Source organism: Vigna unguiculata, chromosome 5 (genome assembly GCF_004118075.2).
Source record: "Vigna unguiculata cultivar IT97K-499-35 chromosome 5, ASM411807v1, whole genome shotgun sequence".
NCBI lineage: Eukaryota > Viridiplantae > Streptophyta > Magnoliopsida > Fabales > Fabaceae > Vigna > Vigna unguiculata.
In genome coordinates this window covers 26,735,035-26,763,024 of record NC_040283.1, presented here as the reverse complement: position 1 = coordinate 26,763,024, position 27,990 = coordinate 26,735,035, and the positions used below count along the sequence as shown (strand labels likewise).

Sequence of the window (27,990 nt, the reverse complement as noted above, 5' to 3'; positions counted from 1 at the left end):
ACTATTCTGCCCTGGTTCCAGAACCGAGACACATAAGGCTAAGGCAAAAAAGGGTAAGCTTTTGGCCTTGGTTGTTACCTAAGGCAGAAAACCCCCTTTTTGCCTCAGTTCTGTAGAGAACCGAGGCCATATACTGTCTCTTTTTGCTACCATAACGCCACCATAGCAACCACTACCACCGTAAGAAATCCTTCAATAGAGGTGGCGCTGAAGGCCAAGCCAGTCCTTTATTATGGTCCAAAACCAAGTCAATGGTCTCGAAAATCACGGAACCAACCTCCCCCAAAGTGACGTACGCCAGTCAGATCAAGGTATGGCCTAAAACAATGACGTGCAGAAGCTAGCAATCGGTGATGGAAGAAATAGAGAAGTGGAACGCGTTTTCAAAACGAAAAAAAAGGGAACGCATTTCAACTTACCCCTTGCGAGAAATGACGGCACGACGATGGCTGGAAGTGGGAAAGAAGGCGTTGCAAAGGCTCGTCGAAGTAGTGGACGCATTCGTCGAAGTAGAATGGTGGCACTATGGTGGATGTTGGTTTCCGAGAGAGAGAAAGAGAGAGAAGAGAGAATGGAGGTTATAGGCACGAGGAAGACAAAAAAATCCACTACAGGATACGTCTTTTTCTATGGACAAGCTCCAATCTCTTAGAGCTCTATGAAGGAACCGGTGGTAGCTTTGTCTTTCACGTGAGGCTAAATACATTGCAGCTCTCAAGTTGCATGTCAAGCTGCCTGGTTAGTGATGCTGGTAAAGGAGTTGAAGGTTGAAGTAGCTCAACAACCCAAATTGTTTATGGACAACAAATCTGCTATAGATTGGGCTAAACATCCAACTGCACATGGTAGAAGCAAGCACATAGAAACAAGGTTTCACTTCCTACGTGAACAAGTCAATCATGACAAACTTGAGATTGCCTAGTGCAAGTCAGAAACACAACTTGTAGATCTTTTTACAAAAGCCTTGAAAGGAGAAAGATTCAGATTCCTTAGACACTATGTAAGTGTTGTTAAGATTTTCACTTAAAGAGGGATGTTGTAATTAAGTCAAAGTGGTGTGACCGTTACGACGATTATATACTTTGATATCAGATTCTATATGTTGTTATTCTTTGTGTACATATAAAAGTCTTGTATCCATTTCTTTTTTGGTTTAATGAGAATAGAAACATTTTCTAGTTAAAGAAGGATGTTGTAGTTAAGTCAATGTAGTGTGACCGTTACAACGGTTATATACTTTGATATTAGATTCTATATTTTGTTATTCTTTATGTACTTATAAAAGTCTTATATCTATTTTTTATTTATTTAACAAGAATAGAAACACTTTCTTCTGTGTAAACATATAACTATCTATTTCTATATATATTTCTATAGTAGTCAAGGTATCTTAGAAAAAAAAATGGGACCTTATAATAATTCAATTCCAAATTTTCAACATGTTAATTTGAAAATTTATTCTTACCGGGTCTGTTTGTAAAATTGTTTTTAAAAAGTAGATTATTTGTAGAAAAAGTTCAATTTTTTACACTAGAAACAGTAGTTCTATTTAATTAAATTAAATTATGTGAAAATATGGAAAATAAATAGACATGAAGCTGTTTAATTAGAGTAAATTATGTGGAAGTATGGAAACGATGCAGATGGTGGTGGGTACAATTGTCATTATGAATATGGTCATTTTAAGCCCTATTCCCACAGGGCACTTTTTCAACCATTTTCTACCGATAACTGAGAAAAGTCACTGTTTCTTGTCTTGTCATTTAGCACTTAGCACGGTGAGAGAGAGGGAGAGGGAGAGAGAGAGAGAGGGAGAGAGAGAGAGAGAGAGAAAACGCGCCAGCAAGACAACCATTCATAAAGAACCATTTGGTTAGGGTTTTTAGGGTTTTCGGGACATGGGCTCTTAGTAAACAACAATGCAAAAAGGAAAGTTGGGATTTTGATTCCTTTATCCTTCATTATTTTGTGCTTATACCCATTTTATTTTCTGTTTTTCAAATAACAAATAGTTTCAATGTTTAAATAACGTCCGGATTAATATTGTTATTATTACTGGAGCTATATTCAAAATAATAAAAATATAAAATACAATATTTTTCTATTATATTTTTCTATAATAATAATATTATTATTATTGTTATCACTGGTAGTAAAATAGTTTTAATTGTTTAATATATCTATACTATTTATTAATATAATATGTTAGTACCTCAATGTTGCTTTCTGATGTTAGAAAGTATCTTAATCTATCATCTTGAACAACTAAAATATGATTATTCTTTTAAGTTAATTGGCGTTTGTAGACTCTGTAATCAAAAGTGTAATTGATTTTAATTATTTATATTTACTATATAGCTATATTTTTTTATAACATCATGAATAGGTTTATCTTTATTATAAATCTAGAATTTATGAGATTTTTCTTTTAAATTACATTTTTTTGTATTTTGAGACTTTATTTATGGGATTTCAGTCAATTTCTACCTGCGTTATGGAAAGTTTAATTCTGCTTGTGTGAATGTAATGTTGGTTATTTGCTTTTAATTATAAGAAATTACTGACGAAATATTTTCACGACAAAATAATGTAGATAATAAAAATAAACTTAAATAGGTAATATATAGCAAGCTAAATAAAGTTTGCAATATTACTTTTCTAATAATGTGCTAACTAATAAAACATTGATTCTTATTATAATGAATTTATTAACTTTTATAATATTCTTACTTAATTATTTTATAGTTCTGTAAAATATTTTATAGACATAACATGGAAATTAATTAATTTTTTAATGTGTCTATTATTGAATAATTGATTGAATTCAAGTAATACAAATTTGACAGTTAAAAGAAAAATATTAAAATGGTTACATTCACATCTGTCCATGTTTATTTTCTAATTTATTATCATTAAATATTTTTATTCACATAAAAGTTAATTATGTTATTTTTTTTCATATTTTTTTGAAGTAATTAATATTCTTCTTATTTATGATAATTATTCTATATAAATAATCCAAAATAGCTGTCATATTTTGGTGTGATTTTGGTCACTTTTTCTACAATTACTTATAGCAAATGTTATTTACTCTCTTTCATGTGCTTAAATATGAAAGCAACAAATATTGTATCCAAATGGAATAAGTCTTTATTTCAATATAAATTTCTAAACATAAGGAAAAAAAAAGTAACAACTCTTGTGAAAGATTAATTTAAACATTTGAGCGGTTTTTTAAATGAACTATGTATTTGAAAATTTCGGTGTGTTAAAAAAGTAACTGAAATTTATAAAAAAAAAAATTAAATTGATCTTTTGAGTATAAAGACCTGTAGTTTGTGATTTCTCAAAAATTTTTTGTTTTAGTTTTATTCATAAACCTTTTCTTTTATAAAATCTATTTTTATTACATTCAAAGAAAATTAGTTATTTTAAATTCACTTTTAATAATTCCTACGAACAAAAAACATTTTAAATCATAATAATTACGTATATAATTAAAACTTAGATATGTTTCTAGTCATCGTAAAATTAACTAGCTATAATTTTGGTTTCTATAGTTTCTTCCTTTACTTTTTATCTCAAAAGTTGAAATGACCTTTTTATTTTCAGTAACATGTATCAATTTTTATTCTAATCCTTATAAAATATTTTTCTATTCTAAAAATTTTCATTTTAGTTTTCAATATATTATTTTTAATAAAAATAATTAATATTCATTTTATGAATATTAAAATTTGTTAAGTAACAATATATTAACAAGCATTTAATAATCGAAATGATCATTTAAATTTTTAATCAACAGATAAAGTTAATTAACATATATAATAGCAAGCCTTAAAAATAAAAACTTTCAATTTCATACAGCAACCAAAATCACCAAAACCAAAACTGAGTGGTTTCCCACAACACAAACACATTTTCGTTATAATCGTCAGACAAGAAAAAGGAATAACAGTGAATTAATGAATAAACCGGTAAAACAAATCGAAAATGCAGAGTAAGATTTTCTGGTGATTATCTATTTATTTATTTTTATTTTATTTGAAGATTTTGATGAGTTATTTGATGAAGCTTGTGGAGCAATTAAGTGTAGTGTACGACTGAATTGTCTTTAATTGTGGCTACCCTCCCCACCATTCCTCACCTTACCACATCCTTTCTTTCCTTCTCTCGCCTATTCTTTCTTGGTAACAGTAATATTTGTATCTTCAGCTGCCAGGCGCCGTTTCCTTTTACTCTCTCTTTCTCTCTCTTCCTTTTTCAAAATCCAGTTTTTACTTACTCTCATCATGCCTCACTCTTCTCCATAACCATTCGCACACACCCAATTCTTTTTCCTTCTTCTCCATTCTCCACCTGACACACTCACACACCCAAATTCAAATTTCACTACCAAAAACAATGGTGGGTACATACACACTACACACTCATACACATCTTTCTGCTTAAATTTAATGACCTTTCACACACCTCACTGCTTTCTTCTTTAGCTATACCATTTTTATGCCTCTTTTCAACTTAATTCGCTTCACTCTCCTGACGCAAACACTCCTCAAAATTCAAATTGCAAAGGGAAAAAAATAATCATGGTGGATGTCCTTTCTTCCTCTTAGGCTTTCTCACTTTGCTTCTTTTCTTGCTTCCTGTTTTCTTCTCTTTTGTTCTTCCATTTTCTGTTTATTTTGCTGAATTTCTTTTAATTCACTTCGTTCCTTCCTTCAGTCACCCGTGCAGTTCGTTCCTTCCTCGTCTCATGCTCCTCGTTGGCTTCAAGTCCTCCTTACGGAGAAGTTCTACAACGCTTGCATAATTCACGAGGAGGCGAAGAAGAACGAGAAGAACGTCTATTGCTTGGATTGTTGCATCAGTCTCTGCCCTCACTGTTTGTCCCCTCACCGCTCTCATAGACTCTTGCAGGTACTGTTTTTTCACTACGTTGCACAGAAGATGCAAACAAATCCGATGCTCAATTCTTTTAACTTCTGTTTACACCCTTTTTTGCAGATTAGAAGATATGTGTATCATGATGTTGTGAGGTTGGATGACGCTGCAAAATTAATTGACTGCACTTCGGTTCAAGTATGTTTTTACCTTTGATTTTCATACACAGGTTCAGTTCATTCGGCATAATTGAGCCAATTATCAAGTTTCGTTAAAAAACACGCTTAAAAAAAATAAAAATTATGGCGGTGTCTAATCTCCTTCGTGCAACTTCACCCTCAACCTGGTGTTTCAAGCAAGCTAATTAAAAGGAGCAAAGTTATCAAGTTTCGTTAAATGTTTTGTTTTTTTCCTTTCATGTCTGTCTTACATGATTGTGGGTGGTGGAAGTTGCACAAATGGATGGTTGGGTTTGTGAAATGTTTTGAGCTCTATCACTCACACCCACATGGTTACTTTCTCTCTCTACAGTCCTACACAACCAACAGTGCAAAAGTGGTATTTTTAAACCAAAGGCCACAGACAAGGAACTTCAGAGGCTCCGGCAATTTCTGCAGCACCTGTGACAGAAGTCTGCAAGACCCATACCACTTCTGCTCCCTTTCTTGCAAGGTCCTCTTTTATTACTCCTAATATATAATGCATTCCCATCCTTTTTTGTGCATATAATTTTTTTTTCCTCTCACGGGTCTTTTTCTCATTCATATACCTGTATTGTTTTTCTCACAGATCAATTATCTCGTCAGAACAACGGGTTCTCTCTCCGGTTACCTCTTCGAGTGCAACTACTTGCCGTTACCAGAATCTGGGCTCGACGATGGTCTGATGACCCCTGACTCGGTTCTGGAACCGGCCGGTTCGGCCCGAACCTCGTCAGGCTCCGGAGGGTATGGCGGGGTGGATTGCAGGACCACCCTGGCTTGCACTGCAACCACTGAGATTGTGAGGAAGAAGAGAACCGGCGGGTCTGGTTTCCGGCCACCGTGCCGACCGGCGTGTTCGCCTGTGTCGGAAATCTCGTCGGGTCTGATGAACCGGAGGAAAGGGAACCCCCAGAGGGCCCCGCTGTATTGAAGGACTAGCGAGAGGGTGAGGAGGTTCTCTCAGATGAAAATGAGAAATGAAAAATGAAAACCGTCTCATGAAAGGAAACAACTTTTTGGCATTTTGCTATTATCATTATCAATTATTCTAAATATTACTATGGATTTTAAATCTGGGATTGGAACTTAATACACTTTACGGGGAAGAAAAACCTCCTAGTTTTGTAGATTATCACCCTCTGCTTCGTACGTTGCTGCTGCTATGTATCTATGTACCGAGTTTGTTAGAACAGTGTAATGATTTATTTTGAGGTTTATCAGTGTTAATTCGCAGTTTTATATGGAGCAAATTGGTGTTGGATATTGCGGAGGAAAATGTGATATTTGGTTGGATTAGGAGGTGCAGATAGAGCAGGGTTTTTAAGAGGAAGTGGCTATGTGTTGAGTGTGTCCCACACTAATCTTATGGTAATCCCAGAATAGCAAGGATTGGGTTTGTACTGCACGATAATTTGTCCTATTTTTTTCCTTCTCGTTTCTGCTTCCTAGTGCAGCGTCGTGACAAAATTCAAAGACAGTGCTCTTTAATTTATTGCTATTTGTCCCTATCCCATTGCGCTGCATTTGAGGTCTCCTATGGCAAACTTGCAACTTCTTTAATCAACTCCCAACCATTCGAATCATATTCATTAAATGGTGGGTTTTTCTTGTAACTTTACGTCACCATAAATATCCTCAGTTTGAGGAAAATGAATCACCCAAATGCTCTTTCAGGATGTTCCTTTTTTATTTTCTTAAAAGTCTTTCTATTTCATTATTTTACGCAAAATTAAATTATAAATTATAAATTATGTTATTTTTATAGAAAATAATTCTGATTAAGCAACACTATAAATCGAGACGTTATTGTACGACTGTTGACTGAAGTACTCTTTCTAGTATTCTAATTTTAGATTATTGAAGTCATTAAATGTAAATGAATTTTAGTGTAAATGTGTTTAAAATGTTATTTTTTAAACAAATACTCTTTTCTTTCCTTGAAATACTTTCAATTTATTATTTTAATAATATTTCAGTTTCTTGTGCCATTAATAGAAATATATCTCTATCTCTGTTTTATTTATATTTTAACTTATATTAAGACTGTATATAAATATAATAGTGTTAATTAATCTAGTTATACATTTTATAATTATATACTTATATACTAATGTTTTCATAAATGTATAACTTCTTTATATTATTATGTAAAAGACTAGTTGGTCTTTGACTTATTTAACATTTTGGTTATAAAAATAAAAAAGAATATTTTTGAAAACATAAAGTACCATATTAATACTTTTAAGCATAGTCCATGGTGAAGAGTGGATAATAGAAGAATCGATAAGTGTAAATTGGATGTGAGAGGGGGTTTAAGATGTTTTTGCAATCCTTGCAATGGAAAGTAATGGAATATATGGCACCAAATAGGAGAAAGTGTGGAAATGTCTTAATTGCTGGTTGGCAAGTGGAGTCCATTTGACCCACCTTACCTGAGCAAAGGTCACAGCTACTTGTCCTTTTCATGTTCTGGGTAAAAGGGTGACTCTTCATGTATCATATCCCATTGGATATCATATTGGCCTAAAAGCATAAAATGACATAACATCTAAGAACCCTTTATTTAACGTCTTGCATTTCAACCAACAACTACGGTTCAATACCCCAAAACCCCTTCCTCGTTATCACATCACTGTAAACAATAAAATATACATATCCTTTTCGATTAATTTTCCTCCCTGTCCTATGCAGCAAGGCTTTATGTGAGTTCATTCAGTTTTGTCTTATGCTTTCTAATTTTGTCTCTTTCACCTCGAACTAAATCTTTTGAGTTGCTATTCAGCTGTTGCCTTGGAAATATTCGACTTTATTAACTACTAATCTATTAATGCTTTTTTGGCGTGTCTAATTTGTATTTTGTTTCTCCGTTTTTTGACTCAAATCGGTGAAGTACTTTCTTGGACGCACATATTATTTTAGCTGGACATTCGTTTGTGAGTATGCACAAGAAGTTAGCTTTAAATAATAACAAAAAGATCTTGTTCCAATCCAAGTATGATCACATAATTATTAGGATCAATTATTGTTGGAGTTTAGAGTTTTTGTCATGGTTTTTTTCTGCAGAGATAATAACAGATTATTATGAGACTTAAATCTCACCTTACCACGATCTTTGAACATCTCGGATGGACTTTCTCCGGTCCTATTTGTCGTGTTTTTGTCTCTTAGCACTTTGCGGAGCGTGCGAGATTATCTGCAGAAAGGACTCCAACGATCAAGTTAGCAAAAACTCTCAAAGTCAAGTCTTAACTCTTGCACCAATGAAAATGTGTACCTTTAATTGTCTTGGTCCTCTCTTATTTATAGAACATTAATCATATTTTGCTTGATTTAGGTTATGGGTTAGGCTTTATTAGGCTCGTATGGGCCTAATTAAGCCCGGACATCAAGTTCAACACTTTGCCCTAATGGTTTAACTATTTTATTCCAAGTTAGGATGGGCGGCCCTGCCAGTTACGAGAAGATCGTGTAGTTAGCGAATATGGTCGTCATGTAAATATTGTTTCACCGTGTACTATTCCTTTAAGTTCGATGAGTATTTATTAGTTAGCAGTCTTTAGGGTTAGCAACTTTCCTAAGTTAGCGGTCTTATTTGAATATTGTGACATAACAGATAACTTAACCATTGGTTCATGGTGGTTGATCCGGCCACTATGGTGACTTTCCTAAGTTAGCGGTCTTATCCGAATATTATGACATTACAACTAACTTGGCCATTGGTCCATGGTGGTCGATTTGACTATTATGGTACATTTTGTCTTTAAAATGTGCCTCGTTGGATTGAAGGAGAAATGAGTATTTAAACTTCCTTTGACCCCGACTTCTAAGCGATGTAAGATTATTGGGTGTACCGGAACACAAGCCCCCTAGTTGAGGCTAGAATGAGGGTTCATCCCCCAATGGAGGGCTAAGGTAAATGGTTTTCATTTTTCACAAAGGTGGCACCAATGTTCTGAACCCAAGTCCGAGGAGATAGCATCGTTCTGTACCTAGAATTCACGAATTCAACTCAAACAACAATCTTTTACATACAAGACTTATTCCAATCAGTATTTTTAACAAGTATACAACCTCAGATTACACAAGAACACATTAAATCACACCAAAGATCAAATTGCTTGGTTTTCTTGAGTTTTTAAAGAGTTTCAAAGAGAGTGAGATGAGGAAAAGAGAAATGCACAACTGTTTTTATACTGGTTCACTCAATCACAATCACAGAGCTACATCTAGTTTACCAGAAAAACCTAAGCCTGGTTTCCACTATATTCAAAAGTTTTACAAATCACACTCCAAGATTACACTTTTGAACAACAAAACTCACAAGATTTTTGACTCACAAAAAATATAGACACACACCCTACAAGAATCACACTTACAGACCTAAAATCACATCAGGCAAACCAACCAAAGGCACAAGAACATCCAAACCTGATGGTGGCTATCCCTAGCCAACCATACATGTGTTCTTCAAGCTACTCACAAGCCAAAATGCCTCCAAGATCAACCAAGATCAACCAAGATCTTCAAAACACGAGTTGCAGCTGTGTATTGCAGAGAAAGCTTTTCCAGAGAAGAATGACAAAATTTCGTGCACAAAAACTCATATTCGCACCTCTGCTCGCAAAAACAATGCTTATATAGTCTAGTTTAAGTGAAAACAGTCGATTGAATTTTTCGTACAGTTAGCTGATTTCACCTGACTTAAGTGAAATTAGTCGATTGAAAAATAATTCAACTGACTGAATACATTCATATCAGAAACTATATACAACAAGCCTTTTAACTTGTTAAAACCCATTTTAACAGATTAAAATAGACACACTAAGGCACACAAGACATCTAACCTATGTCATATAGCCTACCAACAAGATATAACACTAACATATTACATTCAACATGTTATTTACAGATTTAACACACTAGAACTTAATCTTCAAGAATCTTCATCAATCTTCATCAAACACTTAAGATCTTCATGCACATGGCTTTATCAATTCTTTGCTTCAAGCTTGCTTGTGCCAACACTTTGGATCTGGCAATAATAATGTATTTTGCATCGGGTAGGTTCATAAGCCTCTCGAGCTTGAAGGTTAATAACTTTTACAGGTAATCAAAGGTCTACAAATCAACCAAGTTTAAGTCATAATAATGAAATTCAAACATAATGAAAAACAATGAAAGGGATGAAGGATTAGGGATTGCTTCCAAATCATGCTTAGTCTTCTTAAGCATGTGTCTCCATCCTTGTTTGGGGTTAAGACTTCATCAAGCTTTCACCTTGCTCTTGTAATTGGATGATGACTCATAGGCCTACAACCTCATTTCTTTCAATTTGTTGATTTATAGCTTCTTCTTTTACCCTACAAATTTTAGATCAAAATTTAAGGCTTTCATGGCCCATAATGCCTTATGCTCTAACTCCACTAGTATGTGAAAGCTTTAACATGTACTAATTGAAATAGAGTTGGTCCAATGGAGGTCTTGGATGCACTTTTATATGCACATACTATCTCATCAATCTTCAAGGAAGAGTCTCTTCTAGAACTTGTGACAATTTTTTCCAGAATCATCTTAAGCTCACTTTTAGAGACCTCTGTCTGGCCATTAGTTTGAGGGTGATCAGGAGTTACAAGTTTATGCTTCAGTTTATAGTGTTCTAACACCCTCCTTAGCTACTCATTGCAGAATTGAGTACCACCATCACTGATGAGTATTCTTGGTACATAATATGTTATTCAAGGAATTTAATCATTGTTCAAGAGCCATCTGTTTTTACAACAATACCTTCAACCCATTTTGACACATAGTCCACTACCACCAAGATGTATTCTTTTGAATAAGACATTTATAGTGGTCCTACAAAGTATATTCCCCAACAATAAAATATTTCTAATTTAATTATACTTTGTAGGGGAAGGACATTTCTCTTTGAAATTCCCCCAGCTCGTTGACACTTATCACAATTCTTGTATTGTCTATAAGCATCTCTAAAGATAAAGGGCCAATAAAAACCGGATCGTAACACTTTCATTATTGTTCTTTCTCCACTTTAATGACCTCCATAAGGCAAGTTATGGTAATGCCACAATACATCCTTGATCTCCTCACCAAATATATATCTTCTTAATAGTCCATCAACACCAGTTTGGAATAAGTGAGGATCATTCCAACTGAATTGGTTAGCAACCATAAACAACTTCCTTTAATGCCAATTCTATTCTTCTATAATTACTCCAGTCTCCTTAAAAAAATTTACTATGTCAGCAAACCAAGGTATCACTTGTATTGGAAATAACTTCTCATTAGGAAATTCTTCTAAAATTTCTCCTTCATGGTTGGTGACATTTTAATTAGAAAACCTTGGTAGGTGGTCTACAACTAGGTTATCACTTCCCATTTTATCTTTGTTGGCCAAATCCAATTCTTATAGAAGAAAGATCCACCAAATCAATCTTGACTTGGAATCACTTTTAGTCAAGAGGTACTTGATAATCGCATGATCAAGTGTAAACTATGATTGATGATCCTAAGAGGTAGGCACCGTAAGACTCGTGAAATTTAATTAATTAATTAATAAATGCGGGCAGTGAGAGCCTTTATGGCATTTAATTCTGACATGTACAACGTGGAAAAATACTAGCTCAAATGGTTGAGAGTACTTAGTTGTGTGAAAGGACTTGGGTTCAAGTCCTATGTATGTCATTTTTGTGTTATTTAATTTATTATTATTTTAATAATGTGCTGGATCATGATGAGTGATAACATAATCATAGAATTATATGAATTATCACGAAACATGAATTGGTTAAATGATTGTGCGTTGATTTGGACATTAGCATGATTATGGGTTCAAATCTTGGTATAATCAAAATTAAGCTTTCTTTTTGCTGAACTTATCTTTGGCATGAATGGGAAAGGACAAAGAAATTAAAAGTGGGTGTAATGTTAATTTTCGTTTTATCCATTAAACCAATTAAAAGTGTAATTGAAATTGGGATTAAAGGCAAAACTAATGAGAGAGAAGCTTTCTAAAGTTAGAACAATAAGTTGTGCTAAAATTTTTGTGTGAGGGTGAATTTGGAGATCAATTGGAGAGGATTAGAGTTGATCAAAGGGAGGTATTACCATCAACAAGGAACTATAGTATTGCAATTTTAAGCAAGGGAATCCAGGTTAGGAGAGCTAGAACTCGCTACTTCTGTGTGTTAAGTTTAATTGTTTTATGAATAGCTTGTATATGTATGAATCATTTTTTGTCACGTTGAAATTCTAGGTTTCTGAAAATTTTCCAGAAACTGCCTAGTGGGCATTCAAAGCCGTCAGGCGACTTATGTTATTTTTGTATTGTTTCTAGGTTCCAGAGATGGAACCGCATGGCGGCACGAGTCTATCCGCCAAGCGATGCTTGGTGGCTAACCTAGTTTCTGGGTTTCGGCATGAACTACATGGTGGTGATGAAAACCCGCCAGGCAACGCGAACCAATTTTGGTTCGATTTTGATGTTTTGGGTGTTTTGGACGATTCTAATCGGGGAAAAAGGTTGTTCTAATTGTGTGAGAATGATTACATGCTATATTTCATTGAATTATACATGCTTAGGGGTTAAATTCGATGAAAATCTCATGAATGTCGTCTTAGGGTTTGTGAATTTGGGACTTTAGAGTTGGACCAACTTGAATGGGAATATCAATGGAATTTCGTGTGATTAAAAGTTTTAGGGATGAATTGTAAACCTAAACACTTGAGTGGTGAGTATTAAGTCAAAAATTGAGGGAAATCGGAATAGATGGGTTGGTTGAGGTTTTCACAAGTGTAGAGAAGAATCCTGGATTGCCCAGGACTGAAGCACCGCCTGACGACAGGCTATGTGCCGCCAGGCGCCAGCGAAGAGGCAAGTGGTACTACGTGGTTTTTGGTACAATTGTGAGTTTGGGTCTCTAGGGAAGTAGAATTAGTTATGAGCAAATCATGGGACATGGGACAGAGGATGAGGATGGTCTATTCATGATATAGCTGTATGTATTAACTAGGGGTTAATTGAGATTTGGGAGAATTGTGATAATAACAACATTGTCGTGAAGACATAAGAAACTTAGAGTTCTGTTGGATTGGAAGGTGTCATGCACTTAGGAACTAGAGTGCCAAACGCAGATTGCATCAGTTCATAAAGAAATGATAATAGTGAATACTTGAGATGCCTATACGATGACATATAGGGAATGAATGTATACATGAGGAGTTATGACAACTAGAAATCATTGTTGATAGTAATCAACTAAGTTATAGAACTCTAAATGAGTGACCATGTGGGTAGTGTTTGTGTAATTGTGCTTGAACACAAACCAGAACTAGAACTGTGCGTGTACTGGTTAACGCCTGGTGGTAAAATCGGCACCGCCAGGCAATAGCGTCAATCATAGTGGGCTCCTGGAACGCGTGCACTTGGCGGTGAGTGAGGTCCCACCAGGCGATGTCTATAGTGTTAGTGTGCTCGAGGCGCTTAGCGCCTGACGGTACGTGTCTCCCACTAGGCGGTCTAAAAGCCTGATGCGCCTAGCGACTCGTGAGCTGCGCCAGGCGATACTGTTGAGGCAAATGTGCTTTGCTTACTTTGGATGTGCGTGGTTTACAAGGCTTTGGTGATACTTCAAAGCTTTGCTTGCTGGTGTTCCTTGAGTTGTGGCTCGGAACGTATCTCTCGAGTTGTGGCTCGGAACAAGGGGTTAAGCACATGACATTCCTTGAGTTGTGGCTCAAAATGACGGATGAACATGAGGGACTCTTGAGTTGTGGCTCGGGTCAGCGAGTGTTACCGGTGTGAGTGTGCACGTTGTAACGTGTACGGATGGGTCCAATTAGATTACCGTCCTCAGTATTAAGCTTACAGTTTGGTAGTCTTGGGACGTTACGAATGTTATTCGTATTGGGAACTCCACTTGGCGTTACAGAGTACGGTCTGTAGCATGGTTTCCCACACGTGCTCTACCAGTTGTGGCTGTAGGTGTGGCAGCAAGACATCACGAGGTACTCATCAGAAGATGTAGAACACGGTTAACATGGTGGTGGCCATGTGGTATAGAATCAAAGGATGGATTTCCTTTGGTGTGTTTGTGATATATATATATATATATATATATATATATATATATATATATATATATATATATATATATATATATATATATATATATATGATTGTTTATATGATTATTTTATTATTAGCTCACCCTATGTGCTTGCTTTTGGCGATGATCGTGTACACGTGAGCAAATGATGTTGCAGGTGGATCTGGTAAGGCATAGAGCCGGAGCCGGGCTAGTTGGGAGAGGATTTTCTTAGAGTTTTATTATTTTCCATAATTTAAGGAATTGTGTAAACATTTGGAATATTGAACATGATTTTTATATTTGAATTTTATAACATATGAAATTGAGATATTCCACGATGAAATAAAGTTTTAAATTTCCCGTGTTTTTGGGAAATGGTGTTTTAATAAATGACGCTGATGTATTAATTCTTTATTTTTATTATTTAAATTCGTAATATCTGGTCGGGATGTTACAGGCACAAAACTTTTCCAATCCATGCATTATAACTAGAAGCTTTTTTTCAATTGTAAGTTTATTTGAGCTTTATTGGGCATTTTACTAACATAAAAGTGTGTTTGGATAGAGTATTTTAATGAAGCAATTCATTTTTTTGAAGAATTTAGATTTCTTTGTAATGAAATGCTTTGTTTGGATACATAAATTAAAAAGCATTTCAAATGTAAGCCTTTTTTTGAGGGATTTCAATTAGCTAAATTAGTAGAAATTAAAATACCTTCAAAATAGGTGGAATTTGAAATTCTTCTCACTCAACCTCACATTCTAGACTCTCTAGTAGGCCCGATGACACAAATGAGGCTGACGATCCAAACGGGTCTGACGACCCGAACGGGCTCGATGACCCAGACGGGCCCGACTACCCGAATGAGCTCAACGATCTACATGGGTCCGACGACCCAAACGAGCCCGACGACCCAGACAAGTTCCACGACCCGAATGAGCTCGATGAACCAGACAGGCCCGACGACCTAAACGGGTTCGTCGACCCAGGCAAACCCAACGACCCAAACGAGCCCGATAATCTAGACGGGCCCCACGACCCAGACGGGTCCGACGACTCGAACGGGCCTTACGACCAGAACGAGCCAGATGACCCAGAATGGCCCGACGAATCGGATGGGGCAGACTATCCGGACAAGACTAATGATCTGACGGGCCCGACAATCCAGACGGGTCCGACGACCCGAACAAGCCCGACGATCCATACGAGCTTGACGACCCAGATGAGCTTGATGACCCGGACGAGCCCTACGACACGGACTAGCCCGACGACCCGAAGATGCTCTTCCAAACCGTCGGGCCCGACGACCCGGACGGGCCTGACAACTTGGACGGGTCTGACGACCTAGATAGGCTCGACGACCCGGACTGACCCTTCCAAACTGTCAAGCCCGACATTGAAATGTAAGGTATTTTAATTTTCTTATCCAAACAAATTATTTAAAAAATGAATGAAATTTAATTGCAAGCAATTCAAATGCAAAGTATTTCAATTTCTAAGCATTGTTGAAATGTTTCATCCAAACATAAGGTTAGACTCCTTCAACAGTAAATTTCTAAAAGGTTAAAATTTTTAGAGGAATCCTTTATAAATCTACTTTAAAATCCACCATGACCTAGGAATTCTAATTCCTCTAATATTGGTTGGAGGAGGAAGCTTGGATATTACCTCGACCTGGGCTGGATCAACCTTTATGCCTTAGAAATTTTGTGACCAAGCACAATTCCTTCTTTCACCATAAAATGGCATATTTCCATTTAAAGACAAAATTTTTCTCTACATATCTCCTCAGAACTACGTTAAGATTCTCCAAGCATGACTCAATTGATGATCCAAAAATTGAGAAGTCATGCCTGGAGATTTCTATTCTTTTTTTCACCAAATATGAAAAGATGGCAAACATGATCTTTAGAATATGGTTGGAACGTTGCATAACCCAAATGACATTTTTCTATAAGCAAACACTCAAAATAGATAGGTGAATTATGTCTTTTCTTGACCTTGTGGATCCATTACTATTTAATTATAACTAGAGTATTCATCCAAGAAGCAATAATAAGCTTGACTAGCTAACCTCCTCAATGTTTGGTCCATGAAAGGAAAGGGAAAGTGATCCTTTCTAATTGATTGATTAACTTTCTATAATCAATACCCATTCTCCATCCATTGTGGCAGAGTATTATGGATGCACGGGGTGCCTTGGCACCCCCAAAAATTTTGAAATTTATTTTACCATAGATATTTTGATTTTTTTTTATTATAGATATTAGTATTTTGATTTTATTTTTTTATAAATATTAAATCAAATATTTTATTTCCTTTATAAACATAATAATTAATACTAATAAATAATAAAATATAAAATCAAATATAATAAAAAATAAAGATTAAAAAGATTTATCAAGATATTTTATATTATTTGTTTTCATTATAAATTGTGTTTTTCATAAATTGTTCTCATATTTCATTCTCATTTGTTTTCTTTTATTTCTGAAAAGAAAAAGATCTATTATTTTTTCTCTTATTTCTCCTTTATTCTCTTCCATCCTCGAGGAAGAAACGAAGAAGGTAATTCTTTCGTTTCATTTGATAGTGAAATATTAATTCAATAATTTATTTAATGAGCCACTTTTATATGTTTATGCCTTGAATTTCTTACAAATTGTTCTCATCTTCCATTCTTACATATTTTCTTTTGTTTCTGAAGAGAAAAAGATCAATTATTTTTGCTTTCATCTCTCAACTGTTCTCTTCCATCCTTGAAGAAATAAAGAAGGTAATTCTCTATTGTCTCATTTGATAGTGAAATATTAATTCAATAATTTATTTAATGAGCCACTTTTATATGTTTATGCCTTGAATTTCTTACAAATTGTTCTCATCTTCCATTCTTACCTATTTTCTTTTGTTTCTAAAGAGAAAAAGATCAATTATTTTTGCTTTCATCTCTCAATTGTTCTCTTCCATCCTCGAAGAAATAAAGAAGGTAATTCTCTTTTGTCTCACTTGATAGTGAAATATTAGTTTAATAATTTATTTAATGAGCCTCTTTTATATTAATTTTTTATTTTATCAACATAGAAGAAAAAAATGATTGTACTGTGTGTTTTTTATAATTGGATTTTAAGTGTGGTTTGATTATCATCGAATTTTATTTTGGTATTTATGTCTCTCAATTTTTTATTAAATTATGATAAATCATTTTTTAGTATTTTTTTAAAATAGGTATATTGATGAAGAATAAAAGAATAGATTCATTTTTTAAAAGTGATAAAAGGGAAGCTACCCGTGAAGATGAAAACAGGACAAATTCAACTCTTCCAGATATTCTAAAGCATGATACTAATGTTCCAATTGTTCAATCAGAGGAGCCCCCTTTTAAGGTTCAAAAAATTATAGGTGAGGAGTTTCATATTAATTCTTTGGAACGTGATCCAGGAAAACGTCTTCAAATATGGGAATATCCAATGAGTCAAAGAGATGAGATTCGAAGAGCTTATTTAAAATGAGGTCCATATCAAATGCAACTTGAAAACTATCCTTATTCTAAGGAAAAACATTCAAGGAGATTTCAATCTAGTTGGTTTAAAATGTTTCCTTCTTGGTTAGAGTATTCCCCGGCTAATGATGAAGCTTATTGTTTGGCATGTTATCTATTTAGTTCAAAGCCATATGGTCGTTTTGGATCAGATGTGTTTACTAAACAAGGTTTTAAATCATGGAGAAAGGTTAATGCGGGAAAAAGATGTGCATTTCTCAACCACATTGGAGATAATCCTTGCTCACCGCATAACAGTGCAATGAAAGCTTGTGAAGACTTGTTGAATCAATCTATGCACATTAATAACATTATAAATATTCAAAGTTCAGAACAAGTCTGCAAGAATCGTTTACGGCTCAAAACCTCTATTGACACAATTCGTTGGCTAGCATTTCAAGCTTGTGCATTTAGAGGCCACGAGGAAACACCAGAGTCAAGTAATAGAGGTAACTTTCTTGAAATGATTAAACTTCTAGCATCATATAATGATAAAGTGGCACAATTTGTGTTAGAAAATGCTCCTTATAATGCTAAGTATACTTCTCATCATATTCAGAAAGAAATCTTGCACATTTTCTCTAGAAAAGTAAGAAGTCACATTCGAGAAGAAATTGGAGATTCTAAATTTTGCATAATTGTTGATGAAGCACGTGATGAATCTAAAAAAGAGCAGATGGCTATTGTTTTGAGATTCGTAGATAAGGATGGTAATATAAAAGAACGATTTTTTGATATTGTGCATGTTAAGGATACAACAACCGCCACTCTAAAAAAAGAATTGAGTGTCGTTCTCTCTAGGCATAATCTTGATGTTTCCAATATCCGCGGTCAAGGGTATGATGGTGCTAGTAATATGAGGGGAGAATGGAATGGGTTGCAAGCATTATTTCTCAATGATAATCCTTATGCTTATTATGTGCATTGTTTTGCTCATAGACTACAACTTGCTTTAGTGGCTGCTTCAAGAGAGGTCATTCCAGTTCATCAATTTTTTTCAAATTTGGCTTTTATTGTAAATGTTGTGTGTTCCTCTAGTAAACGTCATGATGAGTTACAAGCTATTGAATTAGATGGAATAACTCAATTGTTAGAAATGGGTGAACTTGAAACTGGTAAAGGAAAAAATCAAATTGGCACTTTAAAATGAGTTGGTGATACTCGTTGGAGTTCACATTTTTATTCCATTTGTAGTATGATGAAGCTATATAATGCATCTTGTCTGGTTCTTCGAAAAACTATTGTTGATGGATCAACTTATTCTCAAAGGGGTGATGCTGATGCTGCATTGAATATGTTGTCTTCATTTGAGTTCATATTAATTTTACACATGATGAAAGAGATTATGGGAATTACTGACGGTCTTTGCCAAGCTTTGCAGAAACTATCTCAGGATATATTGAATGCTATGCAATTGGTTTGTTCTACTAAAATTTTGATTCAAAAGTTGAGGGATGATGGTTGGCAAAATCTATTGAAAGGTGTGGTATTCTTTTGTGAACAACATGACATTGATATTCATGATTTTAATTCTACTTATGTTGCACGTCATGGTCGTTCTCGACATCAAAAAGATCATGTCACTATGGAACATCATTTTAGGGTGAATATATTTCTTGTTACAGTGACGGTCTTTGCCAAGCTTTGCAGAAACAATCTCATGATATATTGAATGCTATGCAATTGGTTTGTTCTACTAAAATTTTGATTCAAAAGTTGAGGGATGATGGTTGGCAAAATCTATTGAAAGGTGTGGTATTCTTTTGTGAACAACATGACATTGATATTCATGATTTTAATTCTACTTATGTTGCACGTCATGGTCGTTCTCGACATCAAAAAGATCATGTCACTATGGAACATCATTTTAGGGTGAATATATTTCTTGTTACAGTGGACAAGCAGTTGCAAGAATTAAATGACAGGTTTAGTGAGCAAACAATGGAACTTTTAACTCTAAGCAATGCTTTAGTTCCTAAGGATGCTTATAAAGCTTTTAACATTGAGGATATATGCTCTCTTGTGAACAAATACTATCCTTTAGATTTTAGTGAGCAAGAGAAGATTAGTTTAAAATTTCAACTTCAACATTTTCTTATTGATGCTCCTAACCATCCAGATTTGAAGAATTTATCAACCATGCTTGAATTATGTCAATCTTTGGCAAGAACAGGAAAGTCAAGGACATTCTACTTGATTGATCGTTTAATTCGTCTTATTTTAACTCTCCCTGTCTCTACAGCTACAACAGAAAGATCATTTTCTGCAATGAAGATTATCAAAACAAGATTGCGGAATAAAATGGAAGATGAATTTCTTGCCGACAATATGATTATTTACATTGAAAAAGAAATAGCTGAAAATTTTAGTTCTGATTCAATTATTGATGAGTTCAGGGATCTGAAGGAACGAAGGGCAATCTTTTAGATATTTGTGATTTCTTTTTTAATTATCGTTATATTAAGTTATGAATTCATTTTTATTGTGTTAGTGACAATAATGAAATGTATAAATTTTGGATGTATTATTTGGGCTCCCCTAACAATGTTGGTCAAGATCCGCCACTGTCCATCCACTAACGCTCTTTGAAGGGATTAATTCTGTCTTTTCATTGTGAATTATTGTCATTCCTCCCTTCTTTGGAACTACCTAGACAAGACTGACCCAATCATTATCTGAAATTGGATAGATCATTCCAAATTCAAGTAATTTTATTACCTCATTCCTTACAACTTCTTTCATACTAAGGTCAAGGCATCTTTGTGGTTGAGTTACTGTTTTATAATCTTCCTCCATTAGGATCTAATGCATGCACTAGGAAAGATTGATTCCCTTCAGATCTAATAAGGTTTATCCAATAACTCCTTTGTTAGCTTTCAATACTTCCACCAATCTTTGTTCTTTATTTTTGGTCAATAAGGTGATGAGAATGATAGGCTTGGCACTTTTTTGAAGGAAAACATTTTAGGCTTGGCACTTTCATCATCGTGAACACATATTTTTAATTTGTCCTTATCAACATCTATGATCACCTTGGTTGTCTTCACAAAAAGTCTTCCAAGGATGAGAAGGAATTTATAATCCTCTTCCATATAAATAACTACAAAGTGTATAGGAAAGAAGATTTATCTACCTTAACCAGTGTTATAATTTTGGCAAGCGCACTAAATTGTTTAAGTAATAAAATGGAAAGTCCAGATATCGTAATCCTAGGAGACTTGCATTGTTTAGAAAACTAGGATTCTTTACTAATTTCGGTAAAAACTTTGAAGGATAAAATAAATATTGAATATTGAATGTTCGGATATTTTAAAATCTAGAATGCAATTAAATTGGTGAAAGTTCTTATGTGGCAAATACTTTACTATGGTTGAATTTCATGCATCAAATCAATATGAAAACACTAACAATATATTTTTAATTCCCGACTCTAGAATTCACACCACTATCTAACAGGTCTTAATTTCTTAAAGACAAGTGTAAACTTTAATAAAAACCCTAATGTCTCAAACCTTTTCTCATTAAAATATCGCATTAAGCCTTAAGTTCGGATGTTTAAGAATGGCCAATGATGAACTTTATGTCTAGATGCCTAATTAGTTCTTCTATTATAGTCTAGGTTCTAATATTGTGTCTAATGATTAGATACCCAAAAATATTAAATCAATCAATTCATGTAGTTAAGATTGAGAATAGAACACAAGAGTATGGGAAAGAAATATATTGAATAGCAAAAATCATAAAAAGTTAAGATACATTACGTCCAACTGATGAGTGTGAGTTTCATACCCATTTTGCAATTTAAGAAAATAGGGGAAAATGCATGCAAGGTTCGGTGAATGGATGCCAGCCAGAAAAAGCGGATGGATGAATAAAACCACAAACAGATACAAATCACATAATTGAAAAAGGGAAACACGAATTAAACCAAAACGTGAGTGGATGGTGAGTTGGTATGAAGTTGAAACGCGAATCGAACGGAGAATGGAATGAATGGAAGAAGCCACGCCACTTGGGGATAACACCAAGATGAGCAATAGAGGACGTCACTACTTGAGCTGAACACTAAAGATAAGACCATAGATGCTACTTATAGTCCCCAACAACAGCGGGGAAAACTTGTTATGGAATTGGCAAGTGTACAAAATCGTACAAGTAATAAAATGGACAAGTCCAGATATCGTATCCCATAGGGACTAATGTGGTTTATATTTAAAGGATTGTTTACTAATAAAGTTGCAAAGAACAAAACATGTTTGGTTTAGGGAAAATAAAGTGAGAATTAAATTGTAAAGAATAAAAGGAATTGACATAATGGAAACAAAGAGCTTGATTTAGAAAAATATAATATAAAAGCTTCACCGGGATTGAGTTTCATAATTTCATTGAAAGTAAAAATCAATAAACAATATAATTCAATTTTTGTCTCTCACATTCACATCATTTGTAACATGCCTCGATTTCGTCGCAAACAAGCCTAAACTAAAATAATAAAAATTTTGTCTAGCAATTTTTATGATTACGTTTGCATTAATGAACAATACGTTGATGTTTAAGAATGCCCAATGACCACATCTATGTCTAGCATGTGAAATCAATAGTTGTTTTATCCTACTTATGTTTCCCAAACTATCTTTTAAATCAGCCGGTACTCCCACATATGCACCACATCTAGAACATGTAGTTAAAGATCATAAACTAGACTTGTAAACTATCTTTCAGATCAGTATGGAAACTCGTATGTGCAAAACAAGAATTATATTGAATGAAGTTAAAACAAGAATAAAATATAAGAGATTATGGAAAAGAATTATATTGAATGAAGAATTCACAAAGAATTAAGAATACATTGCACCTAACTACCGTGAATGAGGGAGTTAGCTACTCCTAACCATACTGAAGACTATGCTGATATTGAAATCGAATGTCTCCATCCGTTAGAATGCCCTTCTACCTTCAAGTGAAGAGATATTAATCTTTGAAGATTCCATATCTTTGATACATTCCTCAAATCTTATCATTTGTAATTTGAATAACTAACATTGTGGGTATATGATATTGTTGATAACCTTTGGCTAGTCAATATTTCACTTATTCTGTTGATAATATTTGACTAGTTAATATTCCACTAATTATGTTGATAATTTTCTTAAATCTCTGAGATTTTCACTTATTTGTAAATGATATTCCAAGCTTTTATCTTTTCCACTTTTATTCAATAAAACTTGAAATATCAAATAAAATCCAAAAATAAAATAATAATGAAACATAAAAATAAATAAAAAAAAGCGCCTTCTATTTATAGATTTTTAAAACGCACAATTAGTTGCGCGAATGGACCTCTTTTAGCTGGGTGAGTTTAGTTGGCTCGTTGGGCGAACGGGACGAATCTACTTTGGGCATGAAATTTATAATTGGAGTAACCAATTTTTGGATTACTAATGTTGTTGATATTTGATTTATCCAATCCTAGTTATAATCTTCCTAAATCTCTATGATTTCCACGTTTGGCATGTTGAAAACACCTACATGAATTATTTGAGAGCCTCATCCATTTTGGTTAATTTGTCCTATTGATGGGGTTGCTGACTCTGGTAAGTTGCTTGCTTTTGATAGGGTTTAGCATAGTAATTATAATTGTTCCTCCAATTTGAATTGTTTGAGTAACCTTTTAGCCACCTAGAGTTGTTCATGTAGTTGGCATCCTCTATTTATGTTGGTTTAGTTGTTGTGCAATGACCATTTAGATGGTCTCCAGCACATGAGTCACATCATCAAAACTATGATTAGGAATTCTCTTTAGTAGTTATTTGAATCTCTCCCATGCTTCACAATCTGGTTCATTTGCTCCTCTAGAGAATGTTTTTATTACATATTTGACACTAATATATCTAGATGGGAAGGGGAGGGGGGCAAATTCTGGTCAAAAACTTCTTCTCCACATTCTCCCACCTAGATAGGTTTTGGCTAGGATTTGATTGCAACTGTGTCTCAGCTCTTTCCGTAAGTGAGAATCGAAATAATATAGGATAAATTGCCTCCTCGTCATCACATGGTAATTCCATGGTGCCAATAAGTTTGTAGAAAGTGGACAAGTGGTTGTAAGGATTTTTATAATCTAGTCTTGAAAACGGTTTGATGTGATCAAAGATAGCAGGGTTGGTTTCATGTCTACTCCTTTTATTGGTTTGACTATGCTGGAAAAATGTCTTGGTCCTTGATTTTGAGCATAGTCTCCCAATAATCTTCTTTGTACAACATCTTTTGCCATTGGTTCCTATTGAGGTTGTTGAACTAGGGTTGAAGTGCATGGCTCTCTGTGTTGCGTACTTAACCTTTCTTGCTTCTTCTGTTTTCTAGTTTTGCTATTATCTCTTATTGTTCTTTCTATCTCAAGGTCAAATAGGTAATTTTCAACCTATTTTCTTCTTTGCTTACATGAAGCACTAAAAGGCAATTGAGCATAGAAAAGAAACTATTTAAACCTAAAAAAATTGAATTCACAACCTTATACATAGATTTACAACAAATCTGAACTTATTATAGCTACTGATTAATTTTACTCAAATCCTTGACAAATCTACACATCGACCTCGTTATTGGTAAAGTCCAGCTAGTGCACTAGTTCAATTATAGTAAATAAGTGTTGTATCCACAAGGATTTGTTCAAATTTATTAGTAACCTTATATCAATCTTGATTTGGAATAAAATTGTACTTTGGTGGTTTAATATTGATCCAGACAATTACAAATTAAGTTGAATAAAACTAATGAGAATGAGCATGTTGGGATTGACTTTCACTACTTTGTTCCTACTGCACTATTATTGTTTTTCTAAGTATTAAATCGTTATTCAATGTTCCTAGAAGTATTGCGTTAATTATAACACCAGTGCATAAAGGATATTTAGCAGCGATTATCTTTGTCATTATGCCCCGGTTCCAGAATCGAAGCATATAAAGTTGAGGCCAAAAAGGGTCAGCTTTTGGTCTCAGGTTTCACCCGAGAAAGAAAACTCCCTTTCTATCTCGGTTCTACTAAGAACTGAAGCCATATATTTCCTCTTTCTACCTCGATTCAACTAAGAATCGAAGCCATATACTATATTTTTCTGCCTAAGCAATATAAAATACCCTATAGGGTGCCTCCTTAAAGTCTCCAACACCACAACCTTCAAATAAGGCATCCTTTTCAAATGCTCTTCCTCAATCTCTTCATCACCTTCAACAACATTCTTAATTTCATCAAACACATTCTCTTGCACATGCTGGTACTTCACCAAATTCGCCATGCACCATAGCCAAGTCATCACTGTTGTATCAGTTCCACCTATCATAAACTCAGCACACATACTCACTAACTCTTCATCCCTCAACTTGCTTCCATTGCTCGAGAGCTTCATATAAAAAAGGGCATCCACATAAGCCTTAAACTCTTCAACAACAAGCTCGCCCTTTATCTTCTCCTGGCGTGCTTTTATGATAGGAAGGAACACATTCACCTGATCTTCATGAATTTTCAAGATCTCTCTCCACAGCCCTCTGAACACGATCTTAGACAAGAAAGGTGCAACATTCAACATATTAAATTTAATGAAGTTGTGAAGAAAACCATGATGTACCCTTTGTATATTCCTCACGGTTCTCTCATCAAATTTCTCTCCGAAACATATGAAAGAAAATAGCGCATACAATGCATAGCTGAAATGCTCATCCATTGGTACTACCTTGTTTCCAGACTCAATTTCCTCCGTAATGTGTCTCTTTAATATGTTCAATGCCCACTTGCGACAATAAGAATATGATTTTAATTGAGAATGTCAAAAATAACATAGAAAAGCAAAAACAACCAAAAATCTCAACAAAACGCAAAACAGTAAACCAAATTGTAAAAAAGAGTATACAAAACGGAAAAAAGGGAATGCGTTTTCAACTTACCCCTTGCGAGAAATGGTGGCGCGACGATGGCTAGAAGTGGGGAAGAAGGCACCGTAGAGACTCGTCGGAGCAGTGGCTGTAGAGGCATTCGCAGAGTGGTGGAACTGTGGTGGTCCGTAATTTCCAAGAGAGAGAGAGAGAATAGGGAATTGAGGTTGCAGGCGCAGGGAAGAAGAAGAACAGTGAAATGGGTTCGCGATTTGAACCCTAATTAAAGGATATGACCTTAGTTCAATTTTTAACCGAGGCATAAAAGCCTTTTTGCACCGGTTTCCTTGACATCTGAGGCCAAACATCAAACGCCTAGTGGCATTTTTGGAATATTAGCAAAGCTTTTGGCTTCGAGTCTTTAAAGTCGAAGCATATAAGGCCTTTTGGCATTGGCTTTTTTAGAACCGAGGTAGAAAACCCTTTTTGGCTTTGGGTGAACAGTGAAGTGAGGCATAAAAGTTAGTAGGAATTGCAAAAATGTCATCGTGTCATTATATGCTTCGATTCTTGGATAACTGAGGCATGTAAGGCGAGTTAAAAACACAAATATGCACTAGTGTAAAGCAACTCCTTAACTTTAGAACCTAAGGAGTTCAAACTTAGTTGGATTCCTCCAACCCTGATTGAATGAATCCTTACAATAAGAACAAGCATTTATAACCAACTAAAGCATATAAATATATTCCTAGCATCTAACAACAATAGATGATTTGATTGGATCTTAACTTAGATCAATTTCCCAACTCAATCAAAGTTGATGAAATAAAATGAGTGACAAGTTAGTCCAAGCATTAAACATGAATCAAATCATTAACATCTGAAGCATTTAAATAAATAGAAATCAGTACTAATACAAAGAATCCATACAAATTACATTCAATTAAAACACAAGTGAATTCAGTTGCTCATGATGGATCTAAAGCAATAATTACAAGTTGTTTTTCCTTTCTTCTGTCTCTTACAAAGTTGTTTAAAATTTACAAGAGATGTGTTTGAAAGAAGTCCAAGAAAGAAGCTAAAATCTGAATGCAAATATTACTTTGTCTTTATAGACTTCTAAGGTTTGTGTTTAGCTCCAATCACGGTGATAAGCACTTGGGTTTTCCTCCATGGTAGGTTTCTTTCTAACTCAAACCCTTTTTGTGATGGTCAGCTACGGAGGTTTCCTCCTAAGGTTGGTTGCCTCCATTGTGCAGCTCCCAAATGTGGTGCTTAAGGTTTCTTTGTTATGAAGTTTGTGGCTTAAGCACCAACATTGTTGCTTAATTGTTAAGGCAAAATTTGAATCCTATATAATCACCTTCCAACATTCGGCTACAGTTTTGGAACTCAAATAAATATTCAGTATATATTAACAAATAAATATTATTAATGGGTTATGTTTTTATCATATATCAAATATTATCGTATATCTTGTAAATATCATATTTCTCTTTTTTTAGAGTGGTTAAAATATTACATGATCTCATATTTAGATTCTTAATGATCGGACGTATTTTGGACTTGCTAATATACACTATTATATATTATAATAATGGGTCAGATGGATACATAAGATATTTCTAATACATTAATATATTTTTTTCTCTTGTAAAGAGTTATCCTTATATTTATTTTTCATTTGAGTGTAAATTTCTGGAACTTTTAGATATTTTAGTTAGATATAGAATTATGTTTCTATGGATAGTTGATTTATATAATTATTTTTTTGTTAAGATATTTTTTTTTGATGATTTTAGAAATATAAGAATTATAATTTTATAAGGATGACTTAAACATTAAAAAAATATAAAATGTTTAGACAGAAACATAAGTGCATTTATACTAAGTATCTTTTATTTTTCATTCTAACTTATATGGTTATGTTTTTTTTATCCAATTTTAACATACTATATTATTTGATTTTGTGTTTAAATATTTAAGTGTAAAACATGCTATTTTAAGCATAAGATTTTGTCATATGTAAGCGTTTTTTTTAATACAATTGATGTAGTGTAACTACAAATTGTGTGACTAAATAGATGTACATACTTGGATTGATATATTTTGTCCAAACAGATACAAATTATTACAACCGAGATTGTGATAGGATGACAAATAAAAAATACGAAATTTTTAATAGAATTTTAAAATTTTCACCTTAATTTATTCTGAAAAATTATTGAGAAACCATAAAAAAATGTATTCTACAAAAATTAAATTTTAGATTCAAGAGTTCGCTATACCTAGAACATATGTTAACACCGCGGAAGAAATAAAATTAAATACAGAGGATGAGGGTGAAAACATAAAAGTATTATGAAATTAATGGATGTACATTGACTTGCTC

The 27,990-nt window shown here is 34.1% G+C and overlaps 2 protein-coding genes and 1 pseudogene across 3 annotated transcripts; 2 read left to right on the top strand and 1 right to left on the bottom strand.

Moving 5' to 3' along the window:
- The first annotated feature begins 4,114 nt into the window (after positions 1-4,114).
- LOC114184172 lies at positions 4,115-6,314 on the top strand. Of its 2 annotated transcripts, none has more exons than XM_028071439.1 (5): positions 4,115-4,407; positions 4,726-4,920; positions 5,008-5,082; positions 5,416-5,556; positions 5,674-6,314. In XM_028071439.1, exons 1-5 carry the CDS (start codon positions 4,405-4,407, stop codon positions 6,016-6,018), a joined length of 759 nt encoding a protein of 252 aa, XP_027927240.1. In that variant the 5' UTR covers positions 4,115-4,404; the 3' UTR covers positions 6,019-6,314. The 2 variants fall into 2 exon arrangements, with proteins under 2 accessions (XP_027927240.1, XP_027927239.1); XM_028071438.1 differs by having other exon boundaries at positions 4,116-4,592.
- An 11,114-nt stretch (positions 6,315-17,428) lies between these two features.
- LOC114184544 lies at positions 17,429-20,160 on the top strand (annotated as a pseudogene).
- A 4,654-nt stretch (positions 20,161-24,814) lies between these two features.
- On the bottom strand, positions 24,815-25,450 carry LOC114184542 (cytochrome P450 89A2-like). Its single transcript, XM_028071851.1, has one exon. It carries the CDS (start codon positions 25,448-25,450, stop codon positions 24,815-24,817), a length of 636 nt encoding a protein of 211 aa, XP_027927652.1.
- Positions 25,451-27,990: the final 2,540 nt, after the last annotated feature.

Coding starts and splice junctions, on each gene's coding strand:
- LOC114184172 (XM_028071439.1), top strand. Junction 5,083..5,415: donor TTGACTGCACTTCGGTTCAA/GTATGTTTTTAC, acceptor CTCTCTCTACAG/TCCTACACAACCAACAGTGC. Junction 5,557..5,673: donor TCTGCTCCCTTTCTTGCAAG/GTCCTCTTTTAT, acceptor TTTTTCTCACAG/ATCAATTATCTCGTCAGAAC.
- LOC114184542 (XM_028071851.1), bottom strand. CDS start 25,450: ATGGATGAGCATTTCAGCTATGCATTGTATGCGCTATTTTCTTTCATA.